Source organism: Podarcis muralis, chromosome 13 (assembly GCF_964188315.1).
Source record: "Podarcis muralis chromosome 13, rPodMur119.hap1.1, whole genome shotgun sequence".
Lineage (NCBI taxonomy): Eukaryota > Metazoa > Chordata > Lepidosauria > Squamata > Lacertidae > Podarcis > Podarcis muralis.
Window position 1 is genome coordinate 55,330,969 of NC_135667.1, and position 26,360 is coordinate 55,357,328.

General features: G+C 43.1%; 1 protein-coding gene and 1 long non-coding RNA gene across 3 annotated transcripts in view; one reads left to right on the forward strand and one right to left on the reverse strand.

The window, feature by feature from the left end:
• Positions 1–17,218, reverse strand: part of COL15A1 (collagen type XV alpha 1 chain) — a 129,329-nt gene extending 112,111 nt beyond the window's left edge. The window contains exons 1-2 of the mRNA XM_077917642.1: positions 16,981–17,218; positions 16,794–16,876 (exon numbers count right to left, since the gene is read on the reverse strand). Coding sequence (XP_077773768.1) covers positions 16,794–16,876; positions 16,981–16,991 — 94 coding nt within the window. The 5' untranslated portion in view covers positions 16,992–17,218. The remainder of the gene's footprint in view (positions 1–16,793; positions 16,877–16,980) is intronic.
• LOC114581841 (uncharacterized) lies at positions 16,779–17,720 on the forward strand. 2 transcript variants are annotated; one of them, XR_013390496.1, is made up of 2 exons: positions 16,779–16,917; positions 17,301–17,720. It is a non-coding gene; the product is annotated as an uncharacterized LOC114581841 (long non-coding RNA). The 2 variants fall into 2 exon arrangements; XR_003703399.2 differs by having other exon boundaries at positions 16,831–16,917; positions 17,212–17,720.
• Positions 17,721–26,360: the final 8,640 nt, after the last annotated feature.

Genomic DNA, 26,360 nt, shown 5'->3' on the forward strand with positions numbered 1-26,360 from the left:
GGAGAACTGAAACTGAGTTTCTCAATACTCCCCAGCCTGGCAGTCAACAATTACACATGTGCTTATGAATATATATCAAGCTAGTCATAACTAGAACAGCACTGCCATGAACAGTGTGTAAAAAGCATAACCAATGTGTTCTACCTCATATATTCAGAGGTAGCAATCTTAAACTGTTGCAAGAAAGACAACTGAGCCCTCCTAGGGACAATATTATTATAAGTTGTTGTTGTTGTTGTTGTTGTTGTTGTTGTTGTTGTTGTTGTTGTTGTTTACCCACCCTTTACCCTAAGCTTCCATTGTGGATTGCAACTTAAAAAAAAATGTTAGATACAGTTAAAAACAATTTACAATCACAAAAATAAGCTGAGTCATAAAAATATATAGGATTGCACCCTAACAGATGCATTGTAGCATAAGTTTTTGAGGGTGAGAGTCTGCTTTGTCAAATGAATGAAATGGTAACCTCAGTAGTTTATGCGCTTAAGCCTGCAGATAAGAAAGATATTTACTTATTTTTTTATAAGTGAGGCCACAAGGCAAGCAATGCAAAAAACAACTATGCAGAAAAGGAATAGAAAACGACAGCACCAGTTCCAATAAGATTGGGTGTGACTATGATCCACCACCAGCAGATGATGAGCTGGCAAAGCAATATTAGTTAGTTAGTTAGTTAGTTAGTTAGTTAGTTAGTTAGTTACGTTAGTTAGTTAGTTAGTTAGTTAGTTAGTTAGTTAGTTAGTTAGTTACCGTAGGTAGTTAGTTAGTTAGTTAGTTAGTTAGTTAGTTAGTTAGTTAGTTAGTTACGTTAGTTAGTTAGTTAGTTAGTTAGTTAGTTAGTTAGTTAGTTAGTTAGTTAGTTAGTTAGTTACCGTAGGTAGTTAGTTAGTTAGTTAGTTAGTTAGTTAGTTAGTTAGTTAGTTAGCTAGCTAGCTTGCAGCCTGCCTTCCCATCAAGTGAAGCAATAATGGAAATGCAGCTGAAGAGGTGAAGATCACTTTCAGCCAAGGACTAGATTTGAACATTGCCGACCTTTTGAGGCTGCATTCCAGTGGTGGGTGTCACCAAATGTAAAAGTAGGTTGGGCCAATGATAATGAAATGAAATGCTTATGAGTGGGGGGTTCTCCTCCAAAACATCCACCATTTCACTCCCAAGTCTATTGGGATAGACTTGGCTATCCCAATACAGGAATGTCTCAAACTCATGACCCAGTCAGAGTTGTGCATAGGTTGTCCCTGCCCACTTGGGCCTCCTGCTGCAACTTGAGATAAGTGAGCAACCCAAGATAGGCACCTGCTCTCTCGGGGGGAGTGCTAACCCATCCAGAACATCTCCTTAATTCCTGCACCTGAGAACCATGAAATCACACCACCGCCATCTTCTAAATTCAGCTGCAGTTTATTGGCCCTAATCCAGCCCATTGCCACCCTGGTCCAACACCTGCCCAGCCTCTCTAGAGTCTGCAGTTCTGGAGTGAGGTCACTGGCGGAGGAAGAGGAGTGCGGGGGGAGCGCACTGCCCCTGGCAGCGCAATCCTGGTGGGGTGCCATCGTGGCTGCCTGCCTGCCTGCCTGCGCTGGATGCCACACCCCAAGGATGCGTGCCAGCCCCACCCCCACCTGCTCTCCGCCCCCCGGTGCTGGAGCATGAAGCTCCGCCACTGAGTGAGGTGACTTCAACTTTAACTATCAGCTCCAGTCAGTATGGCCTGTGGTCAAGGATTATAAGAAATGGACTCCAGCAGCATATTGGAGACCGGTACATACTCTGCACTGCTGAGAAATGATTTTCAAATGTTCTGGCCTCATGGAAGCATTTCAACATGTTCTTCTCTGCAAGAGACCCCAGCTCACAGCTTATGATTCTGAAGCATGCACCCTGCATGAACGGAGAGCTCACGCTGTAGAATGCACTTGCATCTGCAAATTACAGGGAAAGGTCAGCAGTGGTGGGCAGGGAATTGTCTGCCATTACTGATCTTCTCACTGAGGAGCCCCTGATAAGATATCCGCAGGCCCCAGAGTTCCCTGGAATACAGTTTCCGCTCATACAGTGCACCCACCAAATCCATGGAGACTATTGAAAAACTAATACACTCCAGATCTTTTAAATTATTTGTGCTACACTTTTCTCCTTCTGGCAGATATCGTTCTCAACGGTGATAGCATTTTTAATACTGTACACATACTCTCACACACATTGCTTTTAAAATATTTTCTTTGGAGAAGCTTCAAAAAAGGTCCCAAGAGTCATTTGCAGTTCAGCTGAGGAGCTTAGCAAATACATTTTGCTTGTGTGCTTTAAGCATTGCTACACAAAGGCCAGCACGCAAACATAATCGATTTTGAAAACAGTATGTAATACGTTGAGTCTGCTTTACTAAATTTGTTCCACAGGTGTTATCAGAAACCCTCTGTTACCCCCGATGCAGATTACACTTGGACCCTTTTCACCCCCAGATAATTGGCTCTCCTTTGATTAAGGGAAAGCATTTTAACGGCTATAAAACCAGGACAGGCTGTACACAAACAAGCAGCCAGCACAGCTGGTAACACCCTTGAAGATGTTCTGTAAAGATACAAAGGCCCTTGTTTTAATGTGGATGGCTGGGCACAAGTACAATATTCTATACGGAAAGGCAGCGGAATTAAAGGGCTTATCCCGTGCTTTTTAGTGTCAAAACATAATTGTACTCATTGTTTACTTTCTTGGAGCAGAACTGGAGATACTGGGCCCTTCCTTTCCACATCTGCTTCAACATATTTATGGATGGATGCCTGTTCACATTCAGAAAACGACGGCCTGAGTACATTCTTATTTACACCCACTGCATTGGCACTCTGAAGCAAAAAAATAAATAAAACGGCTCCACAATCAATCTGCTGCTCACCCACAGAATTCCATGAAGGTGACCAACGGATGTCAAGGCGCAGAGATGCAGGCTCCCTTTGGAGCAACTGCTGCTTCTGTCAGATAACTGAGGCTATAAAGATAATGTGTGATTGGCGGAGCAAGCCGGGATCTGGCTGGGAGAAGAAAGGGGGTCTGGAAGAGCAGGTGGGTGAGTGGTCAGAGCGTTCTGTGGGGGGGAGAACAAAATAGCTTTGAGGAACTCGTAGGGCAGAGACTATTCTAATGCTATTCTGGATCCTTCCCTTCCAGCGCAGGCCTCAGCAGTGCAAAGTTTAAGTCAACACTCTACTGACCATTGCTGCATGTGCGCTTAGAAAAGACAAATATTTACTCTCCAAGACTGTTGCTGAGCCCTTTATTTACAGCAGGCTGCACAGGTTTGCTAATAATACAGCACAGATGTTAATGGGAAAGGATTTAAGGTCTTTGAAGAGAAAAGGGATTCATCTTATGGTGTGACACATCCTACAAATTAATACTTAACCGTCTTTTATTCTGAGCTGTGGAAGTGTATTAGCTTTGCAAGTGTGACTGTTTAGCATTGTTAAAGAAAATTCTGGGTTGAGAGACCACTCAACAGCCCAGCTCGTCAGGGTACAAGTCCCCCGCGGGTCCATGCGGTCAGTATAACAAGGAAATTCCAGCCAAGTAGTTTGGAACAAAACAGCAGTCAGTAGACGTAGATCCTTTATTGTTGCGCAACAGGTTCAAACAGCAGTAAGTGAACCCAGAGCATGGGGCAACATTGACTTTTAAAACTTCTCACAATATCCCAGAATACAGTTCGTACAGCATCACTGTTACATCATCTTTACATCACTGACATGTCACAGAAGGGGAGGAGTAGACAGGAGTTACACTAGTACAACTTTGGTAAACATGTCCAGACAAGTCCTTGGTACAAGATTAAAAGGTAAAGGTAAAGAGAACCTTACCATTAAGTCCCGGACAACTCTGGGGTTGCGGCGCTCATCTCGCTTTACTGGCAAGGGAACCGGCGTTTGTCCGGACAGTTTTTCTGGGTCATGTGGCCAGCATGACTAAGCTGCTTCTGGTGAACCAGAACAGCGCATGGAAACACCGTTGACCTTTCCACTGGAGTGGTACCTATTTATCTACTTGCACTTTGCCGTGCTTTCGAACTGCTAGGGGTTGGCAGGAGCTGGGACCGAGCAACAGGAGCTCACCCCGTCACGGGGATTTGAACTGCTGACCTTCTGATCGGCAAGCCCAAAAGGCTCAGTGGTTTAGACCACAGCGTCACCCACATCCCTTTTTGGTTTAGCATAGGCAAAACATCTCCAGGCACCTCTCAAGTACCCACCATTAAAGGACAATAGAGCTCCCTTTGCACATCCATAACCTGGGGCAAGTCCAGTGATGGGCTTTTGGAAACTAACTGCTCAGCAATTGTCACCCCTGGGCACTTCCCTGGGTGGGGTGGATGTACATGATGTTATGTACTGAAGTTCTCACCCTGGGCCAGCAGGGGGATACTGTAGATAGTTATGCAAATGAAGGATCGAAAGTGACGTTCAGTGATTGGATAGTTTTAGAAAATGGCAACAGTTACATTGTTCTGGAGCTCTATATAAGCAGGCTGACTGAGCTCCTCAGACAGTTCTGTTCCAGCTTACAAATAAAGAGCTGCTTTGGAAGAATCGCTGTGTCGTCTGCTATGTCTACCCACAACTTAACACATGTCCTCATGGGAGGTGGCAGGGAAGAGTCCTTTTTCCATGGGCAAAATGGTGTTGGAATGGAGGAACTTGGCAAAGGGGTTGATTTTATATGATTTATAAAGCTAGGTATCTTCCCTGAGCAGTCAAGTCAAAAGGATACATTCAGGCATAATATTTGTAGCATTTAACAACTTTAAAGATGTGTCACACCCCCGTAATTTCCGTAACAGCATGTACTTGATTTACTTGGGGGGTTGTTTTTTTGATGGAGATTGAGGTCAAAAACACTGTCTTTCCCATTTACTCATGTTCACAGTACAATGTTTCAGGTTCGACTGTGAGGCCAAGTAATAGATCTGTCCAACATTATGTTCTCTGTTTTTATTTTATTTTAAGCTATGAGAAACAGCACATCTTACAAGTTTACTTACTATTTCAGCACTAATCAAAACACAAAATACAACAAGTCTATTGAAAAGTGGGCTTCATTTATAAACACTTAGAATGATAAGATTCAATATAATATACAATTGTATATTCTTTTTTTAAAAACCATTATGAATTCACCTTCCTTAATCAATTAAATCTCACCCTTAACAGATAATCATCAGCCTTCTGAATAACCATAATGTTATGATTATATCAGGCCAAGGAAATGGCCCTTATTTTGTATTATTTGAATTTCATTCAATATGCTGAAGCTATCACTCTACATATACTTTATGCTTTTAGGCCTTATACATTTCTTTAAACTTACTGTTGTGCTTATATTTTATAAATTTATATTTTAAAGAAGGCAATTAAAAGACATCCCAAAAAAGGACTGGGGAAAAAACATGTTTTCACTGACCCCTCGAAAGGCAAACAGAAGTGGAGCCTGGTGGACCTCTTTCAAGAGAGAAGTACAATTTTGGTGCCAAAGAAGAAAAGTATTCAATGTACAGTAGTTCTGTTGATGGAAGAACACAGAGCAGGGTCCTCAATGATTGCTTCCGCACTGAGCAGAGTCAAGGCGAACTATCCTGGCCCCAGGCTCTCTGAGGCGCAGGTAGGAAGCCTGAACCCTCCAGGTGATGCTGGACTTCCAACTGCCCCCAGCTCCAGCCAGCAGGATCAGTGGTCAGAGGTGGAAGGAGTCCAGCAATGTGTGGAGGTACTGATAGTCAAAGAAGGCAGCGTGTTTATTTATCGAAATATTTATATTTTGCTTTTTCAGATGCTCAGAGTGGTTTACAAGTCAATAATAAAAAAATACAATAAATGAATGCACATAAAAACCAATATGAGTTAAATCCAGTAATCAGCTGCCCGAGAAAGATTTAACCAAAAGGCAAACTAAAAGAAAAAAGCCTTTCATCCTTTCTGAAAAGGAAACAAAGAATATGCTTTGGATTTTGCTTGTGCCTTCCAAGATCTGTCAAAATGCTCATAGCAACACTCTGCACCAAGTGAATCTTTCAAGGCAGCCCCACATAAAACATTTGCTATTTTACTGCCCATTCACTCAGTTTTCAGAGGTCCTTTTGGAGCTCTTTGCAGTCTATTTTTGTTTTAACGATCCTGAAAAAAATGGTATCACAGACAAACTTGGCCACCTCACTGCTCACTCCCAACTCTAGATAGTTTATGAACAAGTTAAACAGCACAGGTCCCCATACTGATCCTTAGGAGATGCCATTTATCTCTATTTGGAGAACTTCTATTTCGGGGTAGTCAACCTTTTTATACCTACCGCCCACTAATGCATCCTTCTTGATGGTAAAATTTCCTTGCCGCCCCCCAGTGCTCGATGGAAGGAGGATTCAGCTTGTGCCGTAGAACCCCCTACCACCCACCTAGAATCCTGAAACACCCACTAGTGGGCGGAAGGGACCAGGCTGACAACCCCTGGTCTATTTAATCCTACTCTTTGCTTCCTGCAACCAATTCCTGATCCACAAGAGGACTTCTCCTCTTATTCCTTGATGGCGAAGCTTACTCGGGAGTCTTTGGTGAGTTGCTTTGTCACAAGTTTTTCAAAGTCCAAGTGCACTATGCCAATGACTCTGCCTGCTTCTTAAAAGGAGTGTAGGATCCAGGGTTGGGATTCTCTACCAACAGAGCTCCTATCCTGCCCAATTGCACTTTTAACCTATTCTCCCTCACCCACCTGACCATGACAACCAAATCCTAATGAAGGACTGAGATAGCTGCTCCTGTGTTAAAGATATGTTGAACTTATTTTCAAATGAAAAAAGTGATCTTCTTTGGTACCTGTGGGTTTCATCTGTGCTCCTCAGTTAAAGCCCTAGCATCTATGTTACAGTGAGGAGAACCAGCTTTTGGGAAGACCTGGACTTAACTGTCAGGGGTCCTTTACCTTTTCTCTCTTTTTAAGAGAACTTGATCTCCAATGGCTCCTTAACTGTGTGGTAGGAAGTGGGGCACAGCCACTGAGGGTAGAAGGAAAGGCTCTGAGTGAGAATCGAGGTACTGCTCCAGAGTTCAAGGATTCAACTCTGGAAGTCCTCCTGTTTTCCCAGAGCCTGAACATGTCAAAGATTGTGCACATTGCCTCTTATTAGTCTGGATCCATTCCTGGGAGAGAGTCAGTTTGGCAGCTGGTGGGCTGGAGCATCTGACTGAAAAGGCCCGGTAGTCTGTAAAGAGGTGCTTGTAGTTTCACCAAAACATTTTCACATAGGTTGAAAATTAACTTATTTTAGACTTGATGAAGGTTAGCTACTCTGTAATGCTCTGGGGGATTTTGCATCAGTCATGAAGCCTCTCAACCGACAGGTTGAGCAATGCTGATGTCATAAAGTCAATGTCTGATGTCACAGACAGACGGAACACCAGAGATGGTGAGGAAGGCCAGACTCAAGGTTGCTGATGGAAGAGATCAGACTGGTGTATAGGCTGAGGATCAGGGCCTGGGTGAAAGAAGTGGGAGGAGGAATGGAACAAAAAGGGAGCATTTAGGGAGGGGGCAGGTGAAGCAAGAGGCCCTACAAAAGTAGCTGAAGACAAAAAGAAGGGGCAGAGATAGGAAAGGAAGACTGGAGCAGGTCAAGAAGAAGAGAGCAAGATTGGAAATGTAAAGAAAAAGAAGGTACCTTTTATCATATGTGGTGGACCTGCCCCAAGGTGAAAGACTTCTAGTGTTGGTGCTGCCCTTTAAAGCCCTAAACGGCCTCGGTCCAGTATATCTGAAGGAGCGTCTCCACCCCCATCATTCTACCCGGACACTGAGGTCCAGCACCGAGGGCCTTCTGGCGGTTCCCTCACTGTGAGAAGCCAAGTTACAGGGAACCAGCCAGAGGGCCTTCTCAGTAGTGGCGCCTTCCCTGTGGAACACCCTCGCACCAGATGTCAAAGAAAACAGCAACTACCAGGCTTTTAGAAGACATCTGAAGGCAGCCCTGTTTCGGGAAGCTTTTAATGTTTGATGTATTATAGTATTTTAATATTCTTTTGGAAGCCGCCCAGAGTGGCTGGGGAAGCCCAGCCAGATGGGCAGGGTATAAATAATAAATTATTATTATTATTATTATTATTATTATTGGAGAAGATTTATAATGAATTGGAAAAAAAATGTTGAAATATACATTTATTAAGAAACCAGAGGCCTTCCTTCTTGGAATAATAGGTCTGGAATTGCCCAAGAAAGATGTTGGATTGTTTTTGTATGCCACAACAGCTGCTAGGATTTTGTTAGCTAACAAATGGAAAACACAAGAAGTGCCAACAGTGGAGGAATGGCAGATGAAGATGATGGACTTTTGGGAGCTAGCCGACCTGACCGGAAGAGCCCGCAACCAGAAGGAGGAGTTGTACCAGGAGGAATGGATGAAATTCAAAGACTATTTAGCTAAAAATGCTAAGATAACTTAAATAGAAATACTTGCAAGTACCAGATTGGCTTAGGATTTAAATATGTGATGTTATAGAATATTATGTTTAAAGTTAATATGAAAAGAAAGAAAGATGTTACTCGACTAAGTAAATTTTATGAGAAATTAGTTTTGGAAATCAGTTACAATCATATACATTGAAACTCAGCCAGGGGGATTTGAGGAAGTCACCTAACAATGTTAGTAATAGTGGAGCAATTACAGTTAGGATTTGTGTGTGTTTGTTTGTTTATAAATTTGGAAAATCAATTAAAAAAATTGAGGAAAAATAGAGAAGAAGAGAGCAAGGAAGAAGGCGGCTTCAGAAAGGAGGCTTAGAACATGGTAAAGAAGATTTTCTGGATGCCAGGATCCAAGTTTGAGGCAAGTACACTTTTGTGAGAGAACCCCAGCAGAGATTTAAAATCACAAAATGTGCAACAAAGTAAAACATGGAAATATAGGCTTTTAGAACTTTAAAATAGACCAAGTTCCTTCCAAAACTTCCCTCTTCCCCTAGCATAGAACAAGAACACATTTAGTAAATTTTAAAATGGATTACTTACAAACTCTCAAAAGGTCGGATTCATGTGTTTTCCATATAGCATTAATAAAAGTTGCACAGGCAGTAAAACTTGACTTGGTTACAGTGTTGAAAGTTCCTAAATCACTGGTACAGCAACTCAAAGAGTGACTTCTTAGAGCCATGCGGCTAAGCTGTAGCAACCAGCTTAACCTCTTCACACACTGAGCTCAGGTGGACTAAAGGGGAACAAAGACTTGATTACCTAGTTGCTCCCAAGGTGAGCTAAGCCTGGCAGGCAGCTTACTGTATGGTCTTAATTCTTTCATGCAGTAATTAGACTTAAGCATGTTGGTTATGAGAGGCTGATTATCCCACAGTAATTAAGGCAAGCAAGAGAGGAGGAAAGGGGAAATCAGTTTGAAAAGGTGTATTTAGATCTACTTCCATAAAAAGGTAAAGATAAAGGACCCCTGATAGTTCAGTCACAGATGACTCTGGGGTTGCGGTGCTCATCTCGCTTTCCAGTTTTCCATGTGCCTCACTAAATGTAAAATGTTAGTTATTAGCCATGATTACTTAATCTGACTGTTAAATTGATAAGTTCAAGCTAGACTTTAAAAGGCAAGAGCTTTTTCTACCACCAGATGCCCAGAGGAGGACAGCATTTTGGTGGTTTAACTTATCCAGTTGCTTGAAAGTATGTGGTACTGAAGCCTCTACAAGTTATTTTTATTTTGATGCTCAACCTTCCACAGACAACATCCTTAGCTACCGCTACTTAGCACCTTGCAAACCCTTGCTATGTTTTACTGTATGGCTCTCACAAGTTATCCTCATTGCCCAAACCAACACAGAACTATTGGTTGAGCTAAGTGTTACAAACCATCATAACCAACTCCACCCCCCTATTTTTCCCCACTCAGGCACCCTCATGATGGGTGGAGTTCTTTTGAGCCAATAACCACCCAGGTTTTGTCTCCTTTCAAGTTACGAGCTCTTTATTAACCTCCCTACACATCAAACCATTTTGTATTTATTATCTCAATAACCCTTACAGCAACACCATAAAGAAGGTCAGCATGAGTTCCGTCTATTTCAAATGTGGGAATGAGAGACTCCTGCATGCCCAAGGCCTTCCACTGAGTTCACAGCTTAAGTGGGGTTCACATCACCTGATTCTCTTAACTACTATGTTCTAATCCTATTTTGGATGTGCAATTAAGCAAGCCAGGCTATCTCTGTTGAAAGGCAGTTTCCGGAAACTCATGGCAAAACACGTTTAACAAAAGTGTTGATGATGAATAAAAATGCACCAAGTGTTTAGCACAAATTAAAAAGAACATATAACTAACATTTCTATTTTCTGAATCTGACTTGCTGAAGTGGCAAGATGGCCAAAGAGGTGAAAACCTAGAAGATGATAAGAAAATGTTTATTAGGAAGAATTGCATGTGACTTTAACATATGAGAGTGCTGGAGATGAAATAGTTAAACAGGTTACCCAATCAGAACCCAGGGGGGGTGGAATCAGAGGGACTATAAAACCAGCTCTGGGAGGGCCAAAAGGGGAGTTTGTTGGGAGTTGGGTGGTTGGTTGGAGTGGGAGTGAATTGGGATAGAGTCTGTGGGTAGGTTGAGTTAGTGTAGCGAAATAAGCTGAGCCAGGAATAGTTAGGGGCTAGGAAGACAAGTAAATATCTGAGAGGTGGTTTAGTGAGTGAGAGCAGGTAGCGGAAGTTATAGGTCTGGATAGGCACCCTATGATTGTAATTGACTGATACCGTTTATGAATCCACACGCTTGTTAAACTGCAATAAATAAACAAAAGTTTATGTTCCAATTTAACCCTGACTGGACTCAGTATTGTACCAGGTAGGGCCTGGGTGGTGGCAGCGAGAAATAAAGTGGTGGCACAGGGATCAATAGACGGTGAAACGTCCGGGGACCCTGTGTGATCGCCACACTACATACAGTGGTACCTCGGGTTAAGAACTTAATTCGTTCTGGAGGTCCGTTCTTAACCTGAAGCACCACTTTAGCTAATGGGGCCTCCCGCTGCCACCGCACTGCCGGAGCACGATTTCTGTTCTCATCCTGAAGCAAAGTTCTTAACCCGAGGTACTATTTCTGGGTTAGTGGAGACTGTAACCTGAAGCGTATGTAACCTGAAGTGTATGTAACCCGAGACACCACTGTATGTAGAAGTTCAACGCCTAATTTTGTGTGTGTGTGTTGTTTGTTTGTTTGTTTGTTTGTTTGTTTTGCCCCTCAAAGGCAATGTGGAGAAGAGGTGAATCTCTGACAACTGGTCATGGCAGCTAAATGGACCTTACATGATAACCGGCCATGTACCTCTCTGAGCACCACTTGGCGATGGACAAACAGAAGGGGATGGCAAATGATTCCATGTTCTGCTTCCAGAAACTTCTGGCTCTGGCTCTGGCTTGCAGCAAAATAATGGACTACATGAACCCTTGGTCTGATCCAACAAATCAATTCTTAAGTCAATTCTTTATGCTTCCCATGTAAGTGACCCAATCTAGTCCCATATAAAATACTCAACTGCAGCCCATCACAAGGAATCATTTCATTTGTTTCATGCTTCCTATTTGTACTCCTCTTTTGCAGCCGTGTCCCTTTTCTACGGCTTGCAACATGCATCGAAACATTCAGCTGCCAGGGAGGCCAACTCTGTTATGATGTAGCTGACAAGGTGAAGGATTGTCCTTCACTAAACACTTTCTCTTGGGCCCGCAACTCCTGGCTCAAGGAAACCATAGAACCACACCCTATCCATCACTCATCCACTTCAATAAATACAGAATTAGCAAGGTTGTCACCTGGAAAGAATGAACTATGCAAAATAGAATTTATACAGGAGTGACTAATCCCATGCTTTGGCTGACAAAAGAAAATAAACTCTTATATTCTCAGCTGCTTTAAAAATAGTCTGTAGAATATTGGGAGCAGATACAGACCTTTAGGAAGGGTGTAGAGTAAGAACATTCTTCTATAGCAATGCTGTACAGAGTTCCATGGATTCAAAACAAAATGAATGTTGCGTTACCCTGGGCACGCAGCACGTTCCTTTTCTGAGGCCATCAGAATCTGCTAGCTAATGTATTTGGAGGATTTTCATTCCCAGTGTTTATGGCATGCCCTATAGCAGGGGTCAGCAAACTTTTTCAGCAGGGGGCAGGTCCACTATCCCTCAGTCCTTGTGGGGAGCCGGACTATATTTTGAAGAAAAAAATGAACAAATTCCTATGCCCCACAAATAACCCAGAGATGCATTTTAGATAAAAGAACACATTCTGCTCATATAAAAACACACTGATTCCTGGACTGGATTTAGAAGGTGATTGGGCCAGATCTGGACCCCAGGCCTTAGTTTGCCTACCCATGCCCTATAGGGTGTCTCCACCAACTGGCCAATGGGATTCTAATTTTGTCCTACAGCAGGTTGGGGGAAAGGTCAGACAAAGGATATGACCATGGCAGGAAAAGGAGGTGATGTTCAAGCACAAATCAGGGCAAACTACTCTAAAACCACCTTTGTCCTTTGCTTATTCCATAGACTTATTCTCCCTGTAAATTATCTGAACAGTGTAAGTGATGCGCATAATAGAATTGGCACAATTAAAAAAAAAATTCCCTGCAAGGGTATCTAAAGATGGCATCTGTTACCCAATATACCAATGCTATGTGAAGCTTGCTGGACTAAAAAATAAAAGAGTATCCATGTTTTTGCAGAAAATTGCACAAACATTATCTTGCAGCTCAAACGATTAGCAGGATCAAGCAATACCAATACAATTTTTGTACCAGTTGTTGTGTTCATTGCGGATATTAATGTTTAGTATTTGTCTTGTGGTTGTAAGCAAATGTTTGATGCTACAGCCTGTCACAAGCTCTGCCATTTGTAAAGGTAAAGGACCCCTGACAGTTAAGTCCAGTCACAAACGACTCTGGGGTTGCGGCGCTCATCTCACTTTACTGACCAAGGGAGCCGATGTTTATCCACAGACAGTTTTTCCGGGTCATGTGGCCAGCATGACTAAGCTGCTTCTGGTGAAACCAGAGCAGTGCATGGAAACACCATTTACCTTCCCGCCGGAGTGGTACCTATTTATCTACTTGCACTTTGACGTGCTTTCAAACTGTTAGGTTGGCAGGAGCTGGGACTGAACAACAGAAGCTCACCCCGTTGTAGGGATTCAAACCGCCAACCTTCCGATTGGCAAGCCCAAGGCTCAGTGGTTTACACCACAGCACCACCCGCATCCCATATCTGTAAAGTTAAATGTAATGAAAAAGAAAGCACATAAACAAGAGTTCCTAGGAATTATGGAACCACACAGGGAAACTAGCGAGGAGACCTTTAGCGCAATAACAGAGAAGTGCAAGAAACTGGCAGATGAAGGGGATGTAGAACTTAAAGCATGTAGAGAAACCATTCAGCAGAAATACCATGCCAATCATCACAACTAATCCACAAAAGAGTTCAGCCAGTGGTCCGTCTACAGCCCCTACCTGGATGTACTTATTACCTCACGGAATATAAAAACCAACCTGCTTACAGTTTGTTGAGACTACCATCCCACACTGAAGAAAAATGCTTTCAAGCCCCTGTCAGCCCCGTTCAGGTACTTTTCAAATCTGAAAACTTTGTGGATGAATCAGTTTAGTATGAGCTGCGAGCAAAGAGATATACCAGATAAATACCCCCATCACTGTGTAATATTCACAACATGAGCCTTACTGAACTATTGGAACCTGCTATTAAAATGGTCATCCTTTTAGTACTTTCCCTCCCAGTCACAACATGCACATCTGAATAATCCTTTAACACTTTGTGTAGGATGAAGACTAAGGCTGGAAGGAAGAGCGCTCCCTGCTGCAAGGCCCATTTCCACCTGGCCCAGACTCACCTTGAACAGCTAAAAGAGGCTCCTGGGAGGCCGGAGGGACATTGCTGGAACAACTCTTGGGTTGAGGCAACTGGTTAAAAAGTTTTAAAATGCTTTAAATGGTTCTAATTTTGGTTCCTCTGTTTCATTTTTGTCAGGTTGGTGTTGGTTAAATGTTTAGCTGGGGTTAGCAGTTCTTTTAATTTGGGTATAACTGTAAACTGTTTGTTATTGTTATTATTGTTGTGGTGGCTATTGTTATTATTATTATTGGTTTCTATTGATTTATTGGTTTGTTTATTGCTTGTATAGGATATTTTGTTTTTTAACATTTGATGTTTCGTTGTGTTTTTATATATGTTGTAAGCCGTCAAGAGGGGCTGGGAAAATCCAGCCAGATGGGCAGGATATAAATTTTTTAAAAATATTATTATTACTTTAGGAAGACATGAGTGAAGTTCAACAATGAGTGAAGATAGCTGGTCTGACTTAGGTTTGTTTGGTCTCCCCCCCCCCCCCCCCGCCAACCCTAACCCTGACTTGTGTTTGTTGAGTGTCTATAGAAAAAGTTCATATAAAAGTTACTGACCATTTTGGCCAAGGTCCATTTTATTTTCAATGAATGATCCACTTTGCATTACAGTGGTACCTTGGTTCTCAAACACCTTGGTACTCAAACAATTTGGAACCCAAACACTGCAAGCCCGGAAGTGTTCCACTTTGCGGACTTTTTTCGGAAGCCAAACATGCTCTGTTTTGAGTGTTACACTTCCATTTTGAGTGCCACACTTCCATTTTGAGTGTTACACTGAGGTCTGTCTGTTTTTGCTATTTATTTTGCGTTTTGTTTTTGTGGCTCTTTTTTGTGACTGTGTGGAACCCAGTTCAGCTACTGATTGATTGATTGTGTGACTGCAGTACATTGTTTATTGCTTTCATTTTATGGGTCAATGGTCTCGTTAAAATTCATGTTCAATTGCTGTTTTAGGGGTTGTTTTTAAAAGTCTGGAACGGATTAATCCATTTTGCATTACTTTCCATGGGAAAGCACACCTTGGTTTTGGTACGCTTTGGTTTTGGAACGGACTTCTGGAACAGATTAAGTTTGAGAACCAAGGTACCACTGTGTATGTTTCTTTATGGTATAGACAGACCAGCTTAAACCAAAAAAGAGTATGACTGGTTTTGGACCTTATGTCTGGTATTTAGAACAGCAAAGGCAGTTTCTGTGTAAAAGGTGTGAAATTCAGCCTTAGCAGGTATAGGTGTAGAGTCCTAGAGTATTGTTCAATGGAGAGATTGAAACTGTATATCTTTCGAGTGCCTTGCCCTATATTGTAAAATGGATTAAAAAAACACACCATATAAGGACTGCAAATAGTAAAGTCAGCAATCTGTAGCCACCTTTGCCTTCCGTGAATTATTTTTGTGGACACCCACGCTTGCCTCCCTGAGAAGGCCCAAGTCCACAGATGACTCACATTTGCAGCTTAGTACACAGTTTGTGTCGATTACTTTTGTGAAATACCTGGTTAATTAAACCTTGAATGTGACCTAATTTGGTTTGGGCTAGTCAGGGTGGCCAAGGGACGCGGGTGGCGCTGTGGGTTAAACCACAGAGCCTAGAACCTGCCGATCAGAAGGTTGGTGGTTTGAATCCCCACGACGGGGTGAGCTCCTGTTGCTCAGTCCCAGCTCCTGCCAACCTAGCAGTTCAAAAGTACGTCAAAGTGCAAGTAGATAAATAGGTACCACTCTGGCAGGAAGGTAAACGGCGTTTCCGTGTGCTGCTCTGGTTCACCAGAAGCGGCTCAGTCGTGCTGGCCACATGACCCGGAAGCTGTACGCCGGCTCCCTCGGCCAATAAAGCGAGATGAGCGCCACAACCCCAGAGTCGGCCATGACTGGACCTAATGGTCAGGGGTCCCTTTACCTTTACTAGTCAGGGTGGTCAACCTGTGGTTCTCCAGATGTTGCTGGAGCCAAACGCCCTGCCAAGGGGCGGGGATGATGGGAGGTACAGCCCACATCTGGAGGGCCAGGGGTTTCCTAGACTTGCTCTAAGACTTACTTCACTGCCTGTGAAATGGGAACAGTGGCTTCACTTAAAAAGTTGTTGCAAGAATGGATAAGAATTGTGAAGACCCCCTTGACAGGTAGCAATTTCATGGGGACTGGGAATAGGGAGAGCCAGATTTAAATCTTTTACCAGCAATGAAACAGCTGGCAATGCTGAGGCAGTTTCTCTTTCTTTTTGTCCAGCCTACCTTGATTACTGTGAGGATGAAGAGAAATAGCCTTCCCTCCTCCCCATAGGCTTCCCTAACCAGGGAAAAGTCCGAGTGATATGCACAGTAATTTTTTAAGGTGGTTAGAGAGCAAATGCAGGGCACATTCTGTCTGCCTACCCTTATTTATTTATTAGGATGACAGCCTGCCCCATCCTAAAATGCTGGGTTTGGCACACACAGGAAATAAAATACCCATTAAGTATTTAAAACGCCACATCACCCTGCCCCTAAAGGTCACTGACACTCTGAAAAATTCCTTACACCAAAGTGTTATACCATTTCAGGCATACTTTTGGGATGTTCTGAATACTCCGAGCCATGCAGAGCAACCCTTCCTGCTTTTCTGACACCAGAATGAAGTTTAAAACAGTTTTTCTGTTTAGTGAGCAGTTCTGCTGTAATCCTTCAAGTGCCAGAATGAATGACAGCTGTAAGTTTCTGACATTCCAAACACTTGATAAAGTTATCTGGCAGAAGCCTTCAGCATCCCGTTTCCAAGCCTGTGCACATTTCCTGCTCACATCGCTGGTAAAAAGACAGATTTCAGAATGTCCCCTCTCCCCAGAACTAGGGAAGGGAAAAGAGGAGGTTCTTACCTTCTATGACCTGAGCTGGTAGACCGGCAGGGAGCAATGAACCCAGAAGCAGCAGGAGCAAATTCCAGGGCACCCGGGAATGACTGGAGAAAATTGGGAAAGAGGGAGAGGAAGGAAGCCAGAGGTGAGGTGAAACAATTCAGTGCCTCCATGCGAGGGTGGCGAGGGTGAAGGTGGTGGTTCTTACCTGGGCAGCATTTTGCAAAAGCCAGTCTTCAGCCAAAGACAGGTTCAGCTGCTTGGCTGGAGTTGGGGAAGAGAGAGGCGGCTGCTGAGCTGCTTTCTTCCCCACCAGCGCTCAGCCCAAGTGGAACAAAGGCAGCTCTCTCTCAGGCTGGCTCTCAGTGAGTCACTGCAAGCCTCCAAGCCGGGCTCCCAGCACTGAAATCCGACTCCTTCTGCTATGTTTTCCTTACAGAACCCACCATCTTCCAGCTCCTCTTCTTCTTCTACCTCACAGCTAAGTCCAGGACTTCATGCTCCTCCTATATTTTTGTCTGTCCTCAGATTTCCCATCAAATGACAGCAATACAATCACCACGACCCGGGAAGCTTCCTCAGCTCCTCATTCTCCCTCTGAGGGCTGCATTCCATTTGTGGTTAACATCCTCTGATAAAAAGCAATGTTTCTTTTTAATGTTCACGGCTGTTTTGGGAAATTGCGGCAGCTCCTGTCTCAGCGGGGCTGACACAGGAGGAACTTCCCAAAAGGAATAGGAGTTTCACAAAAGAGCATTAAATCAAGTGTTTAAGTTGGGCTGACATGAGGGAGAGCTTTCCCACAGGATCAGACTCTTCATTCTCACTTGTATTTCTTGGTTTTAAGGATGCCTTCTGGTTTACTGAGCATTGTCTAAAGTTGTGTATGTTAATAGGCAAATCATAAATGATTTTCTAAAAATTAAGTAAAGATTTATTCTAGCCTAAGTATTTTTGTGGGTAACGCTTGTTAAAGGTGGATGAGGGCAGATGCAAAATCTAACCAAGTTTTAATGTACTTGAAGCAATTGCCAACTCTGCTATGAGAGTAAGACTCTCTCTTCCAAATCTTTCTCTCCAACACCACCCCATGGGGTCTTTTGCTATTGTATAAGGGTGTATTGTACAGTGGTGCCTCGCAAGACGAAATTAATTCGTTCCGCGAGTTTTGTCGTCTTGCGATTTTTTTCATCTTGCGAAGCACGGTGTCGGAAAAGTTTTGGAAAAGCTTCAAAAATCACTAAAGTCTTCAAAAACCTCAAAAAAGGCTACCACACCGCGTGCTATGAGTTGCTCCTTGAAGTCAAGTCGCAACTGTATTAACGGTTTTAAGAAAAAGGAAACAAACTTGCAAGACGTTTCCGTCTTGCAAAGCAAGCCCATAGGGAAAATCGTCTTGCGAAGCAGCTCAAAAAACCAAAAACCCTTTCGTCTTGCGAGTTTTCCGTCTTGCGAGGCATTCGTCTTGCGAGGTACCACTGTATTCTAAACTTGAAGCACCTCATGCTTCATCACTGTATCATACCACAAAAAGTTTCAGCCACTAAATTTATAGTTGAATATTGAGATTAAAAGCACAGAAATATTACTCCCCTCCAAAGATGTCAACCCAAGTCGCTTCTGGATATCACACTGAAATTGTACTTGATGCTCAGAACAACCGCCCAACTTTAAATTCACAAACACGGCTAAGTGGTATTAGCAGAATTATACACTTGCTGCTGGCGAGTTCTCTCGGGCTACTTCTGGTCCTTCCCCTCCCTCAAAGAATTGTCTTGATCTGGCTGAACTGTGTGTATATGTCAGAGTCTATGCATGTTTTAAATATCACTGCAACAGTGGCACCATTGATAAGCCTCAGAATTGTTTCCATGAGAAATATGGTTGTTTTTTTACCCCACCCTAAAGCATTCTGAATAGAGCTTTTTCCTCCCCCCCACATATAGCTGATTGTGTGCAACCCCTGCTCAAAATAAGTTGTTTTTAAAGTCTGGACCTAATCTGACGTCTTTGCTGATCTACATGACTTTGTACGAAAGGTATGTACCCACCCCCATTTTTGGAAAGAGGAGGAGGAGGAGAAGCTGACACACTGAGCACCGAAGAGAGTGAAAGGGGCCTGGGGCAGAGAGAGGGGCTGGTTCCTCAAGTGCAGAATGATGCTGTGACCGTGCAGAGTGAACATATGAGCCTTTCAAGATATAAAAAGGTAAAGGGACCCCTGACCGTTAAGTCCAGTTGCAGATGACTCTGGGGTTGTGGCGCTCATCTTGCTTTACTGGCCAAGGGAGCTGGCGTACAGCTTCCGGGTCATGTGGCCAGCATGACTAAGCCACTTCTGGCAAACCAGAGCAGCTGACAGAAACGACATTTACCTTCCCGCCAGAGCAGTACCTACTTATCTACTTGCACTTGACGTACTTCTGAACTGCTAGGTTGGCAGGAGCAGGGACCGAGCAACGGGAGCTCACCCCGTCGCAGGGATTCAAACCACCAACCTTCTGACCGGCAAGCCCTAGGCTCTGTGGTTTAGACCACAGCACCACCCGTGTCCCAGATATAGTTGGGTACAATTCTATACTCAACTGGTGGCATTCAAATAAGTCTTGGAGTAGATCCATTGAAATCAACAAACCTGTTAGTTGTGCCAATCTATTTCAATATGTCTACTCTTGAGCAGAACTAGTGTTCTAGGGCAGGCATGTCCAACTTCCAAGGGACTGCGATCTACTCCCACTATAAATAAAGTAGCAGTGATCTACCCATTGGATAGACCTGAGTTGTTGAGCTTTTTTGGCGGAAGATGAGCCAAAGTTGTTAACCTTTTTTTTGGGGGGGGGGGAATAAGCTTAGTTGTTGACCTTTGCGGGGGGAGGACGATTGATCAGGATGATTCAATCGACCACAGACACCCATAGACATCGACCAGTTGGACATGCATGGTCTAGGGGTTGTAGGGCCCACAGAGCAGGGGATGGCTTGGGTTACATTTGACTGGCAACCTGGACTTTCAAAACATGCAAATGTTTATTGATAGGGATAATCTACAACTTCTCAGGGAGTGCCTAGATGACTCAATTTTGGAGGGTGCACACAGTTATCAAGAAACTAAAAGGGGGCAAAGCTCCGTTTCTTCCGAGTGAGTTTTGTAAAACATGCTCACTGGTCCCACAATTTACTAAGCATTTAATTAATGTCATTATGGAAGGAGAACAGACACCACCTTCGTGGAAAGACGCAAGACTGGTGGTTTTGGCCAAACTGGGGAAAGATCCTTGTCAGCTGGGATCTCAACACCCCAAGATGCAAAGATATTGTCAGCCCTCCTGGCAGCTCGCTTGAACAACTTTGTAGGCCAGTATATTCAAAATGAGCTTTGAATGTTATACATAATACTATTTTATATATAAAAAAATCAGTCACACTGATCTCATTGACTATTTTGAAGATGGTTTAACCATGTGGAACGGCCATTTCTGCTGAATGTATTGAGGAAATTTAATTAATTTGAAAATTTATTAACTGTGATATGCCTATTCATTCATTCATTTATTTAATCTAGCAAAAGCAATTACAAAAAAAATAAAATAAAGCAGAATAAAATACTGTTGTGAGTTGGGAGGGTGTTAGGCTTTATTACTGAGTCCAGTGCTTTTTTCTTTAAAAAAATGTTTAGGGGTACTCTCCTTTTGACTCAAGAAAATCACCATTTTATAGTTCAAATCAGGGAAAATAAGTACAGTAAATGGACAAAAGTACAAAGATTCACAAAATGTTTAGGGATATGCATACCCCTGCGTACCTCCAGAAAAAAAGCACTAACTGAGTCCCTTCTGGTTCCTGGATCCAGCAAGGATTCAATTGCTTGCTAGACCAGCCAGAACAGCTTCTTGGTAAAGACCCTCAACAGGCTGGTAGATAGAAGGACAAAGACATGAGTTGAAGTGTGTGAGAGCTGGGCTAGACGCAGACTGCGGGGGGAGACGTGCTTGATTTCTGCTGGAATTCAAGACGACTGTCAGGAATGAGCCAGCTCCAAGTGAAGGTTTGCAACCAACTGCAGAAAGCAGCCAGAAACAGAGAGGCTTAGATGTAAGTCAGGCAGGGGAGAGCCAGCAGCTGCAGACTTCTGCTCTTCCCTACCTTAACGGGCAGGGTGATAAGACAGTAGCTGAGAGCAGGCTAGAACACAGCAAAAGCTTTTGCAGGAAGCACAAAAAGGAGCAAACAGTCTCAGAGACAGCCTCTAAGAATAGGAAGAGGTTGGAGCTGATCCACTAAGTCCGAAGAGTTGGCGAATGGGAGGGGTGCTAGATAGGAAGCAAAACAAGAGACGTAAGGGGCGTAAGTCCAGTATCATCTGTCAACCCCGGAAGGAGTCTTCAGAAGGGTCATCTTGAGTAATGTGCCAGAGGCTTTGTTAGAGCCGTCTGGAGCTATCTGTTTGTTTTTGCAATAAATCCTCCTTTTTAATTACCTACGCTTACTGTGTTATCAAGCTGGGAACATGGACTCCTGACAGAACCTGACATCGACGCCCCATGTAGTATAGATGGGACCTGAGAACGAAAGTTACATTCCTCTTTGGAAAGAGTGACTTAGGGCCAACCCAGACTTCCTTTTGTGCTGTGCTTTCCATGCACAGATCTGTACTTTAAAGCAATCTGGGTTTTTTTGTCCCAGCGCTTTCCCCAGGAAAACCCATGTCTTACCATTGAATCAGAGCAAACAGCAGTCTGGGGAAAGCAGTGGTAAAATGCAGGTTTTCCTGGGGAAAGCGCCAGGACCGAAAGAGCAACATGCTTGGAGATGGAGCTTTAAAACCTGGACCTGTGCCTAGAAGCATGGCTCAAAAGGAAGTTTGGGATTTGCCTATAATGGCAAAAAGAACAACAATGGCAAGTGAACATTGATATACATTCTGGAGAAACCACTTGCCCTGTATACATTGTTGTAAAGAAAATAATTCATCCTGCAAAAGCATATTAAAGTAGGTTTAGAATTTTTTAGCAGAAATATTGGAATTTTACATTAATTTACATTGATTTTTATGGTTCTGTGATATGAAGTAATTTTTCCAGAGCAGAGCTTTGTGTTTAACCTTAAAACTGAAGTAACTATGCAGACTGTAAACAAGAACCTGGGCTTACAGAATTTTGTGACATAAATTTCAAATGCTTAAAAAGTTCTTGCAAATTCTTTTATTATTAAGTGTTAAGGTCATCTTCCTCTTCTCTTCTCTCTTTTTTTCTTTTTCTTTTTCTTTTTTTTGCCACAAGGTATTATTCCATAGGTTTGTTTAGTTGGAGAGTGAAAGACTAAACTAGGATAAAAACACATTTTTTAAAAACCTGCTGAAACACATTCTCATTTCATTGCCATGATTCTAACTGTAGCATTTGAAGATGCAGAATGTCATTGGGGGCTTTTTAACTGTTTACAAATAGAGTGTGATTCTTAAATGTACAGTTTCTCCAGATATTAATAAATCAAGACATTTTTGGGCTGCTTTCCATAAAAAGATTGTTATATGGTTTTTTAAAAATTAAATGCATGTGCGTGCACAAAATTTCCCAGATTTATTTAGGGGAAGCCATGGCTGTTAAAGTGATCTTATTAACTAGCAACATTTAAAAATACCTCTGGCAATAGATGTTGACTATTATAAGGCCATATATTTCATTGAAAGGCTCCATTCAGATTAAATGTCACATATACATTCCAACAGACCAAATAAAATGGGAGAGGACTATGAACGCCAAACATTGTTCTGCATACTTGACGAAATAAGGGATCTCCTTGTTTGCAAATGTGACACTGGCCACTTTTAGGAGTGGCTTTGCTATGGCTTTCCTCCTGAAAAAGCGAAGTCTATTGTCAGCCCGACAGCCTGGGCTGGACTTCCCTCTCCTACCCAGTCACTGAAGGTGCAACAGCCCTGCCCTCCTGCCCAGCTGCACAGATGGCAGATGTTGCTGGTGCAACTCACAAACTCTGAACGGGGTGCCTGAAAGCTGCCTCTGCCCAGCGTTGTGTCTCTTTTTCAGCCAGAGTGGCAAAAATAACTTTTCCTTTTTTATGTTCCAACAACTTTTTTTTTCCAGTGCTCCTCCCTTCCTTTCCACGCAATGTTCTCCTGCCAAACTTCAGGCTCCCTCCCTAGTTTTTGTTCCATCCCCACCACTCAGTTTCCAGGTGAGGGCTGGAATGCCTGTCCCTGAGGAATCTAGTGCAGGAAAGTAATGAAATGTACAGCAAAATACGGTTAACAAAGCAACCCCAGTAACTTTGGTCAATGGTTTCTCATATTCCATTGTTTTATTGTTTTCTTATTTATTAAATTTGTATACAGTACCTCCCTTCATCCGTTGATCTGAGGGTGGTTCACAAAATTCACGAGAACAAACTATTTGCAAATCATCTTGAGTCTTAATTGCCTGCTACCAGACAAAATATCTGTTTTGTACAACCTTTTGCCAGCAGGAGAATGAAACAGCAATTAATATTAATATTAAGCATCTGTGGCCCAAGTGGACAGTGGCTCGGGCAAAGCACAATAGGCAGTTTTGGAGCAATAGACCTCCTAAGGAGGTTTCTTTGGTCAAGTCACAGATTCCACTAGCCTGCAATACATTCTGTGGAAACTAGAAATCATTGCTTCCATTGCAGCAGGAGAGAGAAAATAGTTGTGGAAAACCAAAGTGTCCAGCTCATAGGTGTCAGTCAGTCTCTAGTTCAAACTATTAAAATGCTCATCATCAGAATACAGAGCCGGCCCATCCATGAGGCAGATTGAGGCAGCAGCTGCCTCAGGCAATGGAGTCCAAGGGGCCCCTCTGCAGGCACCCCCAATGCCACAGCCGCTGGAGAAGTGGCTGTGGCTGCTTCTGGGTTTGGACGAGATCTTGAGAGCACCCCGTGAGGTCACGGGAGAGACCCATGAGATTGCATGGAGGGCTGTGCGCAAGTTCTTGTAGGGTTCTAGTCAGATCTTGCCAGATCCTGGAAGTCACAGCTGCGCGATCCCAGTAAGTGAGGCTTCGGCAGGGATGACAAGGGTTGACGGACAGGGAGGCACTTTCCCATTTTGCCGCCCCTGTTAGAATGCATGCTTTGTGGACAGGCTTGTGTGCTGCACAGACCACTTGGGTGCAAATCCAGCCTCAGGGACAACAGCAGGCTTTGCTCTCATCATTAAGTGCAGCGCTGGTTTTTCTTACATAGGAGACTTACTTCTTTGACTTGCTTCTTTGGAGGAAAGGGCAGTCATGTTCTGGAGGACATCAACGGGGAAGTGGGATCAAGGGACTCCCTGAGCCTGGGACTTCCAGTGGTGGAGACTCAGACATTACATACTCTTATCTCTGAGGCCTCATTCTGGAGCGCCTGCCAACCTAGCAGTTCGAAAGCACCCCCGGGTGCAAGTAGATAAATAGGGACCGCTTACTAGCGGGAAGGTAAACGGCGTTTCCGTGTGCGGCTCTGGCTCGCCAGAGCAGCGATGTCACGCTGGCCACGTGACCCGGAAGTGTCTCCGGACAGCGCTGGCCCCCGGCCTCTTGAGTGAGATGAGCGCACAACCCTAGAGTGTGTCAAGACTGGCCCGTATGGGCAGGGGTACCTTTACCTTTTACTAGTGTAATTCTGGATATTTGTCTATTATACAGGAGGACTCTCTGATGCATAGATGCAGCACTTTGTCCTGAAAGAAACTGGAATGTTTCCTTTGCTATGGCATTTGTGGTTAGACAGCACACCCATCCCTGATCTCAGACTTCCCACAACAGCAACAGCTCATGAAAAAGCAAAAGCATAACTAGATATTGCACATTGGAACCACAGAGATGGACAAATCCTAAACGACAATTTCTAACTACATGAGATAAATATATTCATGTACAGGCTATGATTTCTGAGGCACCAGTAGCAGATGAACAAACATGTTTTTTATGAGCTTGCGGGGAGTCGATCAAGTTTCCACTTCAGGCCTACCAGTTTTCTGAATTTCAGCTGGAACATATAAAACACTTACTGGCTTCTGTTAATCTCACAGTCATTACTACCTGGTGAGGGATGCTGGAGCCACTACTTCTTGGCATTTTGGTTTAAAAAAATAGCAGCGATTCCATGTAAAATGTAAAGGTAAAAGACCCCTGACAGTTAAGTCCAGTCACATGGGTGGGTTCGAATCCCATCCTCGTCGACAGTGTTAAGTTGTGGGTGAACATATCAGATGACACAGTGATTCTTCCAAAGTAGCTCTTTATTTGTAAGCTGGAACAGAACTGAACTGAAGAGCTCAGTCAGCCTGCTTATATAGAGCTCCAGAACAACATAACTGTTGCAACTTTCTAAAACTATCCAATCACTGAACGTCACTTTCAATCCTTCATTTGCATAACTATCTACAGTATCCCCCTGCTGGCCCAGGGTGAGAATTTCAGTACATAACACCGCTCATCTCGCTTTTCAGGCCGAGGAAGCCGGCGTTTGTCCAGAGACAGATTTCTGGGTCATGTGGCCAGCATGACCACATTTTTAGTGATTCCATGTATCATGTGGCTGTCTGGGAATGAAGAATTTATTTTTCAGGCTGGAGTTACTGTTGTGGAATCATCTAATTTCTGAAATTGGTACCATTGTTGATAATGTAAGCTACCCTGAGACATTAGGGTGAAGTGCAGGTAATGAATAATAATAGTAATAGTAATAATAATAATAATAATAATAATAATAATAATAATAATAATAATATGCAAGTGGAGCCAGCTTTATGTTTCTTGTCTATATTTAAAGGGGCAACTTCGGTTGTTTTGAAGCCTCTTGTCGCTGCTCGACTTGCAATTGCCCAAAATTGGAAATATATCTTAAATGTCACAGAGGACAGTTGGCTTAAGAAAGTGCTGCCCTTTGCTATCCTGGAAAAACTCACCCGGCCCTTGAAAGCATTAAGTGAAAACACAGATCTGACCTAAGAACTTTTCAGCCATTTAGATAACTATTATGACACGTATGAAACAAAATAAAAAAAAATCCTTCCAGTAGCACCTTAGAGTCCAACTAAGTTTGTTATTGGTATGAGCTTTCGTGTGCATGCACACTTCTTCAGATACCACTTCTTCAGATGACACATATGAACAATCGTTTCCATTTGAAGATTGTACCTGCTAAACATGACTTTATATGGAACTATTCATGACATCTACATATGTATTCACGTACAAATAGTTTGCAAAGTCCACGGTGTCTTTGGGTCTTCAGTCTTATCACATGGTGACCACTTGCCACCCATGTCCAGACGCTCCCTTTTCTTCCTTTCCTCCCCTTTCTTTTTCCACCCCTTCCTCACACGGCAATGGAAAAGCCAGTAGTTTGCTTACCCTATTTAATTACTTATCTAGAATTTAAACATGGTTATATATAGTATTTACAAATTGCTGCTGCACATTTTTAAGAGACCATGCCCCTTTTTTACCAAGTACAGTGGTACATCTGGTTACGAACTTAATTCTTTCCAGAGATCCGTTCTTAACCTGAAACTGTTCTTAACCTGAGGTACCACTTTAGCTAATGGGGCCTCCCGCTGCT